General features: G+C 42.8%; 1 protein-coding gene across 2 annotated transcripts in view; it reads left to right on the forward strand.

The window, feature by feature from the left end:
* DOCK8 (dedicator of cytokinesis 8) overlaps window positions 1–15,050 on the forward strand; it is a 220,386-nt gene that overhangs the window by 98,921 nt on the left and 106,415 nt on the right. For both annotated transcript variants that reach the window (XM_040620284.1, XM_008690931.2), the window contains 5 exons: window positions 2,092–2,172; window positions 3,289–3,448; window positions 5,658–5,794; window positions 9,319–9,412; window positions 10,125–10,287. In XM_040620284.1, coding sequence (XP_040476218.1) covers window positions 2,092–2,172; window positions 3,289–3,448; window positions 5,658–5,794; window positions 9,319–9,412; window positions 10,125–10,287 — 635 coding nt within the window. The remainder of the gene's footprint in view (window positions 1–2,091; window positions 2,173–3,288; window positions 3,449–5,657; window positions 5,795–9,318; window positions 9,413–10,124; window positions 10,288–15,050) is intronic.

Below are 15,050 nucleotides of genomic sequence, written 5' to 3' on the forward strand. Positions count from 1 at the left end.
GTAGTTAGGTAGAGTTTCCTAGTTTAGTATTGTATATACTATTGCTTTAAGGGATTATCCAGGCTTAACGGTTTTGCTCCTCTGTTGAGGGATGGAGAATAAGGATGAAATGTAGAACTTTAAAAATAAGCATGTGAGGCACTGAACCAGCCCCTCCTGAAGAGGATAGAGGACAGCCTATTTATCCGACAAAAATTCCCTGGTAATTCCCACACATCCCTTTCCTCTGCCTGCCACGGGTTTCTTTTACACATAAACACAAGGGGTCGTACAGGGAGCCCCCACAGCAGCCTGCAGCCCTTCTCACAAAGTACCTGGAGTTTCCCTTGTCCGATTGGGGAAGGGAAGAGTCTCTGCCGGTCTGGTCAGATCTGGAGTCTCCCACTTTCCGATTCTGGAGACCCCCCTCCTGTGGGTTCCAGACTGCACAGTACTATGCTTGAAGCCATGGCATTTCTCCTTGCTGCTTCAAGATCTCCAGTCCTTTATCTCTGCTCAAAGTTCATTTTAAAGACCACTTCTTGGGGCGCCTGGGTGGCTCAGTCATTAAGCGTCTGCCTTCGGCTCAGGGAGTGATCCCGGCATTCTGGGATCAAGCCCCACATCAGACTCCTCTGCTGGGAGCCTGCTTCTTCCTCTCCCACTCCCCCTGCTTGTCTCTCTCTCACTGGCTGTCTCTCTCACTGGCTGTCTCTGTGTCAAATAAATAAATAAAATCTTTAAAAAAGAAATAAAGACCACTTCTTTATCCACCGACTACATGGGAAAACTAACTTCTTCCAGTTTGCTCTGCAAGCTCCAGACGATGAGCTTCAGTGGACTGAGAACCGGGTGTGTCTTGTTCACCGCCCCCCCCAGCAGCTGTCACCTAGAGGTACTCAGCCAGTGTTCTTTGAATGAAGGACCAAGTGAATGATTGCAGACCTGTCCGTCTGTAGCTCACATGTCTGTGTTCTCCTCCTGGGGCACCTCAGCTGGGACCAGCCTCGTCTCCCTGCTGTGCACCGAGAAGGGATTTCAAACTTCTTTTGTGAGAAGAGAGAGGCTTCCTGCTCGCAGTCTCCCTGAGACAGATGCCCAGTGAGCGGCTCTGTGCCACTTCCTCTGAACGCCACTTAACGCCCTCCATCACTGGGATGTTTCTGGTTTAAACACTTTGTGCCTATCCGATAGCGCCTGTGGAGAACGCGCACCTGATGGAAGATGTCATGTGGAAGGAACATCTCGACGGATGTCTAATCTCAACAAAGCCTAATGGGCCTAACTCCACTTAGTTTTCTCTTCAGCCTCCAAGGGAAGCTGCATTTCCTTGGAGCAGGGGATTGGGAAATTTCAAATCTGTCCTTTCCTTTCTCGTAAACAGGTTGGCCACATTTCTGGCCAGCCAGATCCTTTACCTGAAGCAAACTGGAAGGAGATACTCCACAGGAGTGGCATTAACTCATATTTCCAGCCAGTTAGCCAAGTAAAAAGCTGCCCCTCTCCACACCTTTCAGTTTCTTTCCATGTCTGTCAAATCCAGAGAACTGGCCCTAATAGGAGATACAAGGGAGACAATTACGGATAATTTATTCTGTTCATTTATTCACTTTGTGGAAGGTTTTAGTCCCCAACCTGACTTTTACAGAGGCCATATCTCTTTTTTACATTGTAAGCAATAATAAAGAAAATGAGCTTTCCACTTCTTACATATGTCTCATGGGTTCTGTTTTATAAAATAACTTTTATTGCATTTTTTTATTGTAAGCATAATGCATGTTTATGGTTAAAAATAGAAACTACACATAAGCAATAGGAAGAAGATAAAAATAGCACATAATCTCACCATACAAAGATAACAACTATTAACATTTGCTGTGTGCCTACCGTCGTCCTTTGCATCTGCCTTTATGACTTTTTTTTTTTAACAAAACTGTGTAGTACTCTTCATGCTAATTTTTTTCACCCTAATTTTTTAAATAAAAAATATATGGCATGAACATCTTCCCCTGTCATCAAATATTGTCACAAAACCTCATGTTGATGGTTGCATCAATGCCATTATCTGGATATAATTCATGAGTTTTGTTTTAATATTATTTTTATTGGTAGATTGAAAAAGTCCTTCAGCAGGGAGAGATTGGAGACTGTGCAGAACCATACATGGTTATCAAAGAAGGTGATGGTGGAAAGGTATGATATTTTGGCTATCACTAAATGGTGACATCTTAGAATAAGCAGATATTTTTCGGAAGTTCCAGAAAATAGTTAAGTCCATATTGTGTCCATAATATATGTCCCCATATGAGACATTGATAAATTGTGTCTTAAAAAAGAAGAAAGGGAAGCTGGTCATTGATGATAACTTTTTAAAGAAATCAATTCTTGAATTCAACAAATGACATATACACCAGTGTCTAAAAAAACTTGGCTAGGACAAAAGCCACATCCTGTTGTCTTGGTTTCAAGGCTCTGACCCAGGTTGGGAAGGCCACAGAGACCTCACGAAACGAAATGGTGTCAGACCTCTGCTGGGCTTTCTCAACAGTACCAGCCAATTTCCAAATCTCTTTTCTGGTGTGGATATTTGGAAATAGGCTGAGACTTCTGTACTTCATAAATTCACTGGGTTAGCATAGGTACTGAGCCTGTGAAAAGGACATCTTTTCTCAGCCCCCAACTGCAAAGGTTTCCAATGTGACTTTTAAAACGTGGCCTTTCTGGAAGAAGAATTGGCTAATCAGCATCCTACTCCAGACTTATAAATTTCAAATAAGATTTCTTGAACTCAAGACACTTGTATTTTAAAAACCTGCCTTCTCTTCTGAACTTAGGAAGAACACTCTGGAAGTGTTGTCAACCTAATAAGGAAGTGGTTAAAAACCTTGATAGATTTTTCTAGAGTTTCCCAGGGCAAGTTTTGAGAACTAGGCTCTCTTGAAAGATTGGTAGATAATATATAAAATGTTTCATTCCAAAATTTTGTCATGCAAATCCAAGTCTTGTAGCTAGCCCCTAAAATCAGTTGTTGATTGGCTGGTATAACAAGACTTGGACCTTTTTTATTTTTAGCTGAAGGTATATTTAGTAATTGAATGTTGACTTTCTTTAAACTCTTCCATTTCTGATCTGTTTTCTCTCGTCAGCTAGAATTCTATCCTGAGTTGTATCATTCTCCTGCCCATTCACTCTTTTTAATTAGTAGGGTAGGGATTTTGAAGATGGTTGTCATATGCATGGCAGAGACCGTTGACTTGGTGCTGGTGCCATATGGTTCATTTCTGCTTGTGTCTTTTCACTTTCCTCTAGAGTAAAGAAAAGATTGAAAAACTAAAACTTCAAGCTGAATCCTTCTGCCAGCGTTTGGGGAAATACCGGATGCCTTTTGCCTGGGCTCCCATAAGCTTAACAAGTTTCTTCAATGTCTCCACCCTGGAGAGGGAGGTAACCGATGTGGAGTCCATGGTTGGTAAGATTTCAACTGCGGTGGGAAGGGGAGGGTCCCCAGTGTACTAACTTTAAGGTCAGCTGCTTATTAATGGGGGCTCAGGGTGCAATAAGGTGTGGAGAGTGGGAACATAGAAGATAAATAGGATGAAACACTATGATGACTGACTTACAAATGCTTGATTGGACAGTGATCCCAAAACAATTATCATGAACATTTGTGGAGCTTAAATATACTCTTATAGTAAGACTTTTGGTTGGAATTTTCTGGGTGCTTTGACACTTTCAAAAGTTAATTTTCAGTGGCTGCCTCTTTTTCAAAGTAAAAATTTTGAAGTAACAAAATACTTGTAACTATCTCTAGTGGGTTAAATGATGCCACCATGGTTGGCTCCTAAACGTAAGAAAAGCCACTCTCAGGAAGCCTTCAAAAAGCAAAACGCAGGTTTCTCAGCAAAATTTCCAGTCCCTTCAAAAAAAAATTTTTTTTTTGCCAAGTGCAATGAAAAAGTGGATGCCAGAAGAATATTTAGTTACTGTCCTAACTTATTTAGCATATTTCTCCTTTTCATCACCTCACCCTGGATCTGAGTCATTAATTTCCTGAACAGTTCGGGTACGGAAATGTTCAAGAGGGTTCAGAGTTCTCGAGTCGACCCACCCCACCTGTGGTAGAGTGTCTGCTGTGCTGAGTGTCTTTGTATCCAGAAATATGTGAGGCTGTTCATGTTCCTTTCGTGTTCCCACACCTGCCTTTTCCCAAATGCCGCCTCTAAGGGGGACTGGAGGGAAAGGTATTATGTCATTGCTGCATGCCCTCCTGGGATTACTGTTGTGTAATTACCAGTCAGAACCGCTGGGTTATTTCTGATTTACCAAAAACAAACCTCACTTGAGTGCATCCTGACCTTCACACCATAATGTGGGTTTGTTTTTTTTTTTCATGCCAACTTCTATGTAGACCCAAGTAGCCTTACTTGAAAAGAATTATGCACAGGGGCGCCTGGGTGGCGCAGTTGTTAAGCGTCTGCCTTCGGCTCAGGGCGTGATCCCAGCGTTCTGGGATCGAGCCCCACATCAGGCTCCTCCGCTGGGAGCCTGCTTCTTCCTCTCCCACTCCCCCTGCTTGTGTTCCCTCTCTGGCTGGCTGTCTCTATCTCTGTCAAATAAATAAATAAAATCTTTAAAAAAAAAAAAAAGAATTATGCACAGATTGTAGAGGGCTCCATAAACTAGGTAATTCAGCCATAGGGTAATCTCCAGGTCAAGGATCAATTAACCTGACTATAGAGGCTGCTTCTTAAGAAGCAACCAGAAAATGCAGTGTATTATACTGGGGCAGTATGGCAAGTTTAGGTGGGCGGTGACAGCAAGAAGTTCCCATTCAGCATCATGGCAAGAATTAAGGATAAGAGAATATTCAAAGAGTGGGCTTGGCAACATTAGAGTTCTAGGCAATTTGGCCATTCACAGTGGAACCCCTGCATTCTGCAGTATAAAAGCAACAAGGTCCCCACCTCAATCCTTTCAAAAGGGGATAACAAATAACTAAGCAGAGTGTCGGGGTTCCAGCCCGGGTGTGGGTGTGACTCAGGGTTCTAATCCCTGTTGGACAGGTCAGCCAAGGAACCCTGTTCTGCTGCCTGGTGCCTACAGGGAGAGCAGAAGAACGCTCAGATTCCGAATGTACACAGGCTAACCCTAGCCTGTTTGGGTCACAGTCCAAATGCCTGCAGGGGCATTCGACTACAGACCTCTCCCAGTGGGGTGCAAATGTAAAAATAAAACAAAAGCAGACCCTGTTGGCTAAATAAAGCTTCTCTGCAGACCCAGTTCGGGCTCCAGTTCTGAACCCTGCTGGGTCGCCTACCCCAATCTCCATGTGGGAGGGGACTGCGGCTGTTCACGGCTTCTCTACTCTGGTCAGAGGAGGACTAGGGGCTCCAATAGGGGGACGGAGAAAGGTAAGGCCAGTGGAGGGAAATTTTCATCCAAACCAAGGATGGCCACGTTCAATGTTCTCCTTTCATGACTGTGAACTTCTCTTTTATATATACAGTGAAACGAAGATAACACTGTGTCACCTGTGCTTCAATAATACCTTTTTTAAAACCTGTCTTTTATATGATAAAGTCTTTTCTATGATAAATGTCTTTTATATTATAATTTCATGACTGCTGTGTATTCACATGGAAAGGCATGCTTTCGAATGACAGTTGTTTTCCTTCCAGGGAGAAGCTCTGTGGGTGAGCGGAGAACTCTGTCCCAATCTAGAAGGCTTTCTGAAAGAGCTCTCTCCTTGGAGGAAAATGGGGTTGGATCCAACTACAAGACCACCACCATGACTGTTAACAGCTTTTTCAAGCAGGTATCTCTTCCCATTCCAGCGTGTCTGAATTTCTCCCCTGAATGGCATGGGTGTTGGAGCCCAAAGGGGAAGTATGTGTAATGATTAAGGGAGCAAGTTAGTTAACCTCATCAAGCCTCAGTTTCATTATCTGCAGAACAGGAGTGATGGTGTTTGCTTTGTGGGGAGTTGGGAGTGTTAGAAGGCATGAGGTGTGTAAAGCTCTTCTCACAGTGCCTGGGATATAGCAAGTTCAAATGAGTGTTGGCTCGTTTCATTGACAAAAGGATTTGTTCCCACTAATGCAGTCTCCTATTTGAATGATCATGGTCAGTTCATTTATTGGGCTATTAAAACCGTCTGGCTGAAACATCCCTTTCCCCTTGATCTTGGGGTTTTCTGGCCCAGCTGTTCCCCTGTTTCATCTGTAGGCTTTCCAGGTTTCTGCCATATTCACTTGCTCATAGAGGGTGACCATTGCAGACTGTTCTCTTTATTAGTTCAGTAGACATTGAGGTTATTTAAAAATCAGAGAACTTCTTAGAGTAATCAACTTCATAGAGACAGAAAGTAGACTGATGGGTGCCAGAGGCTGGAGGAAGAGAGAAATGGGGAGTTGTTGTTTAATAGATGTAGTTTCAGTTCTGGAAGATGTTCCAGAGGTTGGTTGCACAACACCGTCCGTGTGCTTAATGCTAGTAACTGTACACTCAAAAATGGTTACTATGGTGCTGTCCGTATTATGTATATTTTACTACGAACAAATTTAACTTAGACTTGGTTTGATTGTGCTTTGGAAGATTTTCTATTGCTCAAGCAGTCTTCATGAAGCATTTCAGGGGCTTCTTAACAATCCCAAATGCAAAAGGGATGCTGGGGGTGGGAGGTGTGCCATGCCATATAACAGAAGTAGCATGGGACTAAAGAGTTTCTATTTAGGATATAGCCCTTTCTATTGTACTACCTTGTTGGGGGGCTGCAAAGTACTGAACTGACTTTTCTTATCTGTACATGGGAATGAGATATACCTGCCTCCTACTACCTAGCTACCTAGCTACCTACCTTCCTGAGCTATTGGAGTAGAGCTCTTGCCCTTGAATCCTTGGCAGAGTACCTGTCCCACGCAGGCACCTGGAGAGTAGTACTTGTGCTTAGCCTTCTTGATCAAGACAAATGGGAAGAAAATGAGGATAGGAAAAAGACAGAAAGATGCTTTCTCTTTCTTCAAATGTTTGAAGAAGGAAGTGACCTTATTCTGTATTGTGCCGGAGCGTAAAACAAGCATTGGTGGATTTAAGTTCCAGGGCGAGAAACTTTTGGCCTAGATTTGTACTGGTCAAACAGGCTTCCTTAGAATGTAGTAGAAGGATTGTTGAGAGGCTGGGGGACAGTAAGTTGGGAGTGGTAGAGAGGGAATGTTTTTTTCTTATAAAAGGCGTCTTTATTTTATTATATGCATTTTCACTCAGTCATCTGATCTAATTGCAGATTTATGGTCAGTCTTTTGTTTCTTGTCCCTGCAATGTCCCTAGAAGCAAATTTTTAATTGTCTGGCTTAGCCTGTGACAGACCAAATGGACAAGTCAACCCACAAAATGGTAACATTTATCAAACACTCAGACCGAGAAGCACTCTTCTTTAATTCTTTTTTTTTTTTTAATTTTATTTTATTTATTCGACAGAGATAGAGACAGCCAGCTAGAGAGGGAACACAAGCAGGGGGAGTGAGAGAGGAAGAAGCAGGCTCATAGCAGAGGAGCCTGATGTGGGGCTCGATCCCATAACGCCAGGATCACGCCCTGAGTTGAAGGCAGACGCTTAACTGCTGTGCCACCCAGGCGCCCCGAGAAGCACTCTTCTGAATGCCTGTACTATTAAGTATACTCATGTGTTCCTCTAAGTAATCCTTTGAGGTGGGTTCTATTACTATCCCGTTTTACCAACAAAGAAACAAGCATAGAGAATCAAAGTCAGGATACAGAAGAACTACATAACATAACCGATGTGTCCTATCAAGTTGATGCCTAAAATCTCTATCCTGAAAAGAATGGGTGCACCTTCTTTTCAGCTATCCATGGAGCAATCTTTTATTTTGTTTTATTTATTTATTTGCTTTCCTCACAGTAAGTGTGCTACTTAATTTCCATCACCCATTTCACCCATCCCCCACCCACCGCCCCTCTGGTAGCCATCCGTTTGTTCTCTATAGTGAACAATCTGTTGGTTTGCCTCTCTTTTCTTACCCTTACGTTCATTTGTCTTGTTTCTCAAATTCCACATATGAGTGAAATTATAGGGTATTTGTCTTTCTCTGACTGACTTATTTTGCTTAGCATGATACTCTCTGGCTCCATCCATGTCGTTGCAAATGGCAAGATTTCATTCTTTTTTATGGTTGAGTACTATTCCATTGTAGATATATAGCACATCTTCTTTATCTACTCATCTTTTGATAGACACTTGAATTGCTTCCCTAATTTGGGTATTGTAAATTATGCAGTTATACATGTAGGAGTGCATGTAAGTCTTTAAATTACTGTTTTCATATCCTTTGGGTAAATACCCAGTAGTTCCAATGCTGGGTTGTAGGGTAGTTCTATTTTTAACTTTTTTGAGGAACCTCCATACTGTTTTCCACAGTGGCTGTACCAGTTTGCATTCCCACCAACAGTGCACAAGTGATTCTTTTTTCCCCACATTCTTGCCAACACTTGTTGTTTCTTGTGTTTTTGATTTTAGCCATTCTGACCAGTAAGAGTTGACATCTCATTTTGGTTTTGATTTGCATTTCCCTGACGATGAGTGACGTTGAGCACCTTTGTTTGGATGTCTTCTTTGGAAAAATATCTATTCATGTCTTTTGCCCATTTTTAAATTAGACTATTTGTTGTTTCGGTGTGGAGTTTTATAAATTCTTTATGTATTCTGGATATTAACCTTTATCAGATATGTCATTTGCAAAGATATCCCATTCAGGATAGATTGTCTTTTAGTTTTGTTGATTGTTTCCTTCACTGAGCAGAAGTTTTTCATTTTGATGTAGTCCAATAGTTTGCCTCAGGAGCATATCTGGAAGGATGTTGCTACAGCCGATGTCAGTGAAATTACTGCATGTGCTTTCTTCAAAGATTTTTACGGTTTCAAGTCTTGCATTTAATCCATTTTGAGTTTATTTTTGTGTATGGTGTAAGGAAGTGGTCCAGTTTCATTCTTTTGCATGGAGTTGTCCAGTTTTCCCAATACCATTTGTTGAAGAGAGTGTCTTTTTCCCATTGGATATTCATTCCTCCTTTGCTGAAGATTTATTGACCATGTAATTATGGGTTTATTTCTGGGTTTTCTATTCTATTCCACTGTTGTATGTGTCTGGGAAGGAATACTTGACAAAAGGTTGAAATAAATTACTTTGGCAGAGGCTATGATCCTTATTCCTATGAAAACCATGTTAGAATAAAACTTAAGGATCAAAGTCTTCCTGGAAATCATGGCCCCCACCCCCAGAGCTAGTGGTATATCTGCACTAACCCTGACTTCTCTTTTCGCAGGAGGGGGATCGCCTCAGTGATGAAGACCTATTCAAGTTTTTGGCTGACTACAAAAGATCTTCGTCCTTACAGAGAAGAGTCAAGTCGATTCCAGGTGTGGATGGCTTGTCTTTTCCTTTCTAGCTGTGCCAAAGCCGCTTAGGAGTAGACACATTATTTGTCTAATGCTACAATTTCTAAAATAATGTTTACTAAGTGAAATATGGGATTTTGCTCAGGAGGTAAGAGTCTGAATTGGTCTACTTTTTTTGGAAAACGTGTTAATATTTTTCTATTTCTATTAAAGGAGCATCATGCTTTAGACAGGCTTTTCCCATAACCAGATAATTGTTTGAACAGAGCAGCCCCTTTTATCAAATAAAATATTATATGGAACTCTTAGTATAAAAAGAAAAGTGAAAGTGAGGTGCTTTGGTAGAAGATGAGAGCATCTTTCCTATTATCAGCTTAATAGGTCATGAGGCACTTCTGTAGCACCCTGGGGTACCAGGGAACCCAGTTTGAAAACCACCAATAGTTACTTAACTATGTACTATTATAGAGTGAAAGTTTTAGAAGGAAGTTTAAAGATCCGTTTTGACTCATTGTACACTTCCTTGCTCTTTAATTTCTAGAAACTAAATCTCAAAAGTTATCAAAACATGATTTTTTTCCAAGTAGAGGAAATTATCTAGGAATTCCGCAACTCTTAATACTCCCACAACTTATCCTTTCTTTCAGAAAAGAAATATGGTACAACAGTCTTTCTCGATTCCCATGTCACATGACAACATCTTTACTGAAATAGTCTTGTTTTCCCTCTTTAGGCTTGCTCAGACTGGAAATTTCTCCAGCTCCAGAGATCATCAATTGCTCTCTGACTCCTGAAATGCTGCCAGTGAAACCTTTTCCTGAAAACCGGACACGTCCACACAAAGAGATTCTGGAATTTCCAATCCGGGAAGTCTATGTCCCTCATACTGTGTATAGGTAAGAAACCAAGGCTCGTGGGAAACCGTGGCAACCACATTTAGAGTTTTGTTTGGACAATGCACTCATTATCCTTCAACTGGTCTTCTTACTGCCTTGATTTTGGGGAAAATGAAATATGATGTTTACATAACTATGGTTAATTGTTAGATCAATTTCTAAAAATCGGTTTATCTAATTTTATTTAACCGAAACGTGTTACTTCAGTCGTAGTTGGAATTCGGGATTACATTGGACATATTCCTTCCAGAAACGAAATCATCTTCCTAGTCATTGACTTGGTATTCCTATGTGCAGAAGGATGTATTAGGGAAAGACCAACATAACCAAAACTGTTCTCATTGTCTAAAAGAAAGTGTTTAGCTCAAGACCAGCTCTGTCCAATAACATTTACAGCAATGGCAGAAATCTTCATTATGTGTGTTGCCCGATACAATAGCCACTAACCACATGTGGCTGTTCGGCATTTGAATTGTGGCTAGAGTAATGGAGGAATTGAAATTTTGATTTTATTTAAACTTTCTTGATTTTACTTTAAATTCAAGTAGCTGCAAGTGGCTGGTGGCTACCATATTGGGCAGAGCGGAGCTAGATAGTAAAGGCCTAAGAGGTTAGGCTGCCTTGGTTTCTTGGTGGCTCTTCGTGGGGGGCTGGGAGGGAGCTGGTTCACACGTATCTGCCAAAGGCATTGCTGCTCGCATATTTTCGTTTTTATTTTGAGTAGATTTTTTATTTTTATTTTTAAAAAATATTTATTTATTTGAGAGAGAAAGCGTGAGTGGAGTAAAGGGGCAGAGAGAGAAGGGAACTCCCCGCTGAGTAGGGAGCCTGACACAGGGCTCGATCCCAGGACCCCAGGATCACGACCTGAGCTGAAAGCAGACTGTCAACCGAATGAGCCACCCAGACGCCCTTTGAGAAGGTTTTTTAAATTGCAGAGAAGAATGTTATAACAAGTACCTTTTCTCCACCATCTAGAAATGACGTTTGTCGTTTCTTGTATTTTATACACATACACGCATACATTCGTACTGGTTACGTTAAAGACTCCTGTATCCCCCATCTCCAGTCAGACTTCCACCTTGCTTCCTAAACATCATGGTTATCAGGACATTGGATGGTTCCTTTCTTCTATTTTCTCTGGTTTGAGACACACCCATACACACACACACACGTATCTGTGAACCCTGAATGGTATTATTTTTATATTCATTTAAAATGTACATCAATAGCTTTACACTCTATGTTACACTGCGCTTTTCATACAACAGTGTAATTTCTCTTCTTTGGTTATTGTGGGTTCATGAATTCTATTCTTTTTTTTTTTTAAGATTTTATTTATTTATTTGAGAGACAGAGAGGATGAGAGCGGGTTGAGGAGCAGAGGGAGAAGCAGGCTCCCCACTGAGCAGGGAGCCCAATGCAGGGCTCAATCCTGGGACCCTGGGATCATGACCAGAGCCGAAGGCAGCCGCTTAACTGCCTGAGCCAGCCGGGCGCCCCCATGAATTCTGTTATTTCAATGGGTCATGCTCAGTTACATTCATTATCCTGCATGATTACTCAGATTTTCACAAATTTAACCAAGTCCTTAACAGCTTGTGTTTTGGAAATATTAGCATAGATTCAGATAGCACTTAGTCATTCTTTTTAACTGCTGTATAGGATTCCTTTGTGTGAAGAGGCCATATTTTATTTATCCGTTCTTTATTTTTCTGTTGATAGACATATATGTTTCTTTCCCATTTGGGCCATTTAGAAACATTGCCGTGAGAATTTTTGTCTTTGTCTCTGTGCACATGTGTGAAAGTCTCCCTAAGCAACGTGCCTAAGAATGACATTGCTGGGTCACAAGGGATACACATTTTCAGTTTTATTCATACTGCCCCTTTTTTCCCAAAACTGTACCAGCCTGCAGCCCTTCCAGTGGCGGAAGTGAGCTCATTCCCCCCCTCCTCACTCACACTTCCCAGTATGATGGTCGCGTAATGCGGAACTGAAATGCAAAGGACTTCAGAACTCACCCAATCCCTGCCCCCACATCTCCAGATGCACAAAATTGAGACCCAGAGAGGGTAAGTTCGTTGAGGTCAAAAATCACAGAGAGAAATACAGTCAGTCATCCAATCAGTAGGAATGGGCCTTTTCCTTCCGTGCTCGAGCCCCTTCCGCGTGTTTCCCATTCTGAAGCAGCTCTTCAGTGTCTTTTCTCGGTCCTTAAATGCACGCTCAGCACCCGTCCCTCTCCTCAGATGAGTGCGGATTTGCAGGATAGTGGTTTCGGCTCCCCATTCGCAAGAGGGAGGTGAAGGCATGAAATTGTTTGCTTGTGGATGCTGTGTTTGTATCTTTTTAGAAACCCTATCCTATAATTGGAAGAAGAGCTGCTTCTGGCATTGGAATAAACTTGCATCCAGTGAATTCTCTAGTTATTCAACTTCTCCTCAGCATTTAATCACCCCAGGGAGGCATTTACAACGCTTTCTACTCCTTGCTGCAAACATTATCCCTTAATTATATCACAGCAGGACTCAGAATGCATTCGTGGGCCAGATGATTCAGAGATGTAGGCGTTCTAACGAGGACAAGTCCGGACAGATTCCTCTGAACCTGACTTGGCATCATGAGAAATGGACCCGCAGGGGCACAGTGAATGTTCTTTAGTTCTATTTTACACTCTAGACTCGCCAAGTCCAGCCCATTAGAAACCACTTCTTTAGCTTCCCTTCAGCGCCTTCTCTTGGCTCCTAGGCCACCATGTTTTATAGCTTCTGTGAGGAAGGAGAGTTACAGTGGACTTGGCTCAGAACCTCACTAGGGGAAAATGTCAAGGAATTTGGAGGGCTTCTTGTTGACCTCTCCTGTACTCTTGTTAAATGTTTACTATTTCTGCAGCAGTCCCCACATGTTTTATTGTGCTTTTGGTTGGGTTGGTCTTAACAGCAGCCCAGCGCTGGATGAATCTTCCCCTTCCCCATACCTGCAGTCCCATTTCACAAAATAGACTCGGGTCAGATCTGAACCCTGGGTCAGATCGGTGAGTTGACTGTTGGCCTTTGCTGACCTCGTCAGCTCACCTCTGTCCCAATTCCCCCCCCTTTTGTGCCATCTCATCCCTTTATACCTCAAGAAACCTGTAATCTCATGGCTTTTCTAATCCCTTCCCCTCCGATCAAAGTCTCTTTCTGAGCAAAGATCTCTAAGCCTCCTTACATAATTATGGTATCAATAGTGGGTATGCTCTGAAGTCTTCTCTGCCCCACAAGCTTTATCATTTCAGCAGGGGCAGCAGTTCCTTTTTCTTTTAGAAGAGTTTTCCTTTGGGTACCCAGGTGGCTCAGTCGGTTCAGCATCTGCTTTCAGCTCAGGTCATGATCCCAGGGTCCTGGGATCAAGTCCTGCTACGGGCTCCCTGCTGAGTGGGGAGTCTGCTTCTCCCTCTACCTCTCTCCCTGGCTTGTGCTCACTTTGTCTCTCTCTCTCTCAAATAAATAAATAAAATTAAAAAAAAAAAAAAAAGAAGAGTTTTCCTTTGACTTAGTTGAATTCCGGACATCATGCTAAGGGTTTGGGGTCCAGGTTAACTCTCCCTGTTGACATCTCTGTTTCCAGTCCGGGTTTCCATGTCTCTGATCCTGGTCACAGCTGCATCCCTTTAACTAAATCAAGGGAATGAAAATTAAGATTTACAGAACTGGTTAATTCAGGCATAATTCTTTGTTTTATAGAGGGTCCCCCTCATGAATTTGAAATATGGCTTGACTTACAGAAATTTGATTTGCCCGGAACTTGTGGGGAATGCATCTCACAGGTCAAGCAAGCAATGCCTTCAGTGAGAAACCCAGGATTTGAATTTCAAATTTGTGTAGTTTTCACCCAACCTGCAGAGCTCCCTCAGTGGGGGGAACTCTTACGTGGATCCAATGGCAGATGTTTTCTGGCCTTGAATGTGAGTGGTGGCCAGAATCACACATTACAGGATTCTAATAGGGGTGAGGCTTCAATTTACCATGGTGTGAGTAGAACTCAGTAGAACTTATTTTTCGTCTCTTAAAGGAACATTGGTCGCAGAGCCTCAAATAAAATGGGGTTAGGATAGGCTGACATTGACTTCCTGTCCTCAGTCACCCCATCCCTCCGACCTCTTCAGGTGCCCTCTGTCAGTCACCGCCTTGTACCAAAAGGAGAACTGTTGACCCTGTATTCTCTGTGGAGTCTTCCTTGATGCCCCCCTTACCTAGAGTGCTTTAAGGAGTCATCCAGGAGCTCTGCGCCCGGCTCCAGAAGTATCCGCGTGTGTCACCACGGGGCGGTCACTGGTAAAACAGACCCGCACTCGGAGGAAAGAGGTGAAATTCTAGAGCAGGACAGTGCTATTCCCAGGAATGGCCAGCGTCTCCCATACAGGGGCTTTGGTCTGCGTGCCACGTGCAACCTCTGTGGGTAGAGCCATGGAGTCGGACAAGCGGTCCCTGACCCAGACCTGGCCCAGGCCCTTTGCAAAATCACAAGCAGGGCAGTGATTCTGAAAGCAGAGCGGAACAGCTGGGAAAATGAGGTTGACAAACAGGATTATCCGCATCTGACTCTGGCACCCCTCTCTCCATGGCCAGATGAAGAAAACACTAGTTGTTAGCCCAGCGACATGTTTGAGCCCACTCCTGGCTTATGTTCCAGGGGGCCCAGCAGCTGGTGATGGGGACGCCAGCTGCTGCCTTCCGGTGGGGGCAGATGGGGAACAGCGGGGCTGCCACCGAGGCCCA

The sequence above is a fragment of the Ursus maritimus genome, unplaced genomic scaffold (assembly GCF_017311325.1).
Source record: "Ursus maritimus isolate PB19 unplaced genomic scaffold, ASM1731132v1 scaffold_34, whole genome shotgun sequence".
In the NCBI taxonomy this organism is placed as follows: Eukaryota; Metazoa; Chordata; class Mammalia; order Carnivora; family Ursidae; genus Ursus; species Ursus maritimus.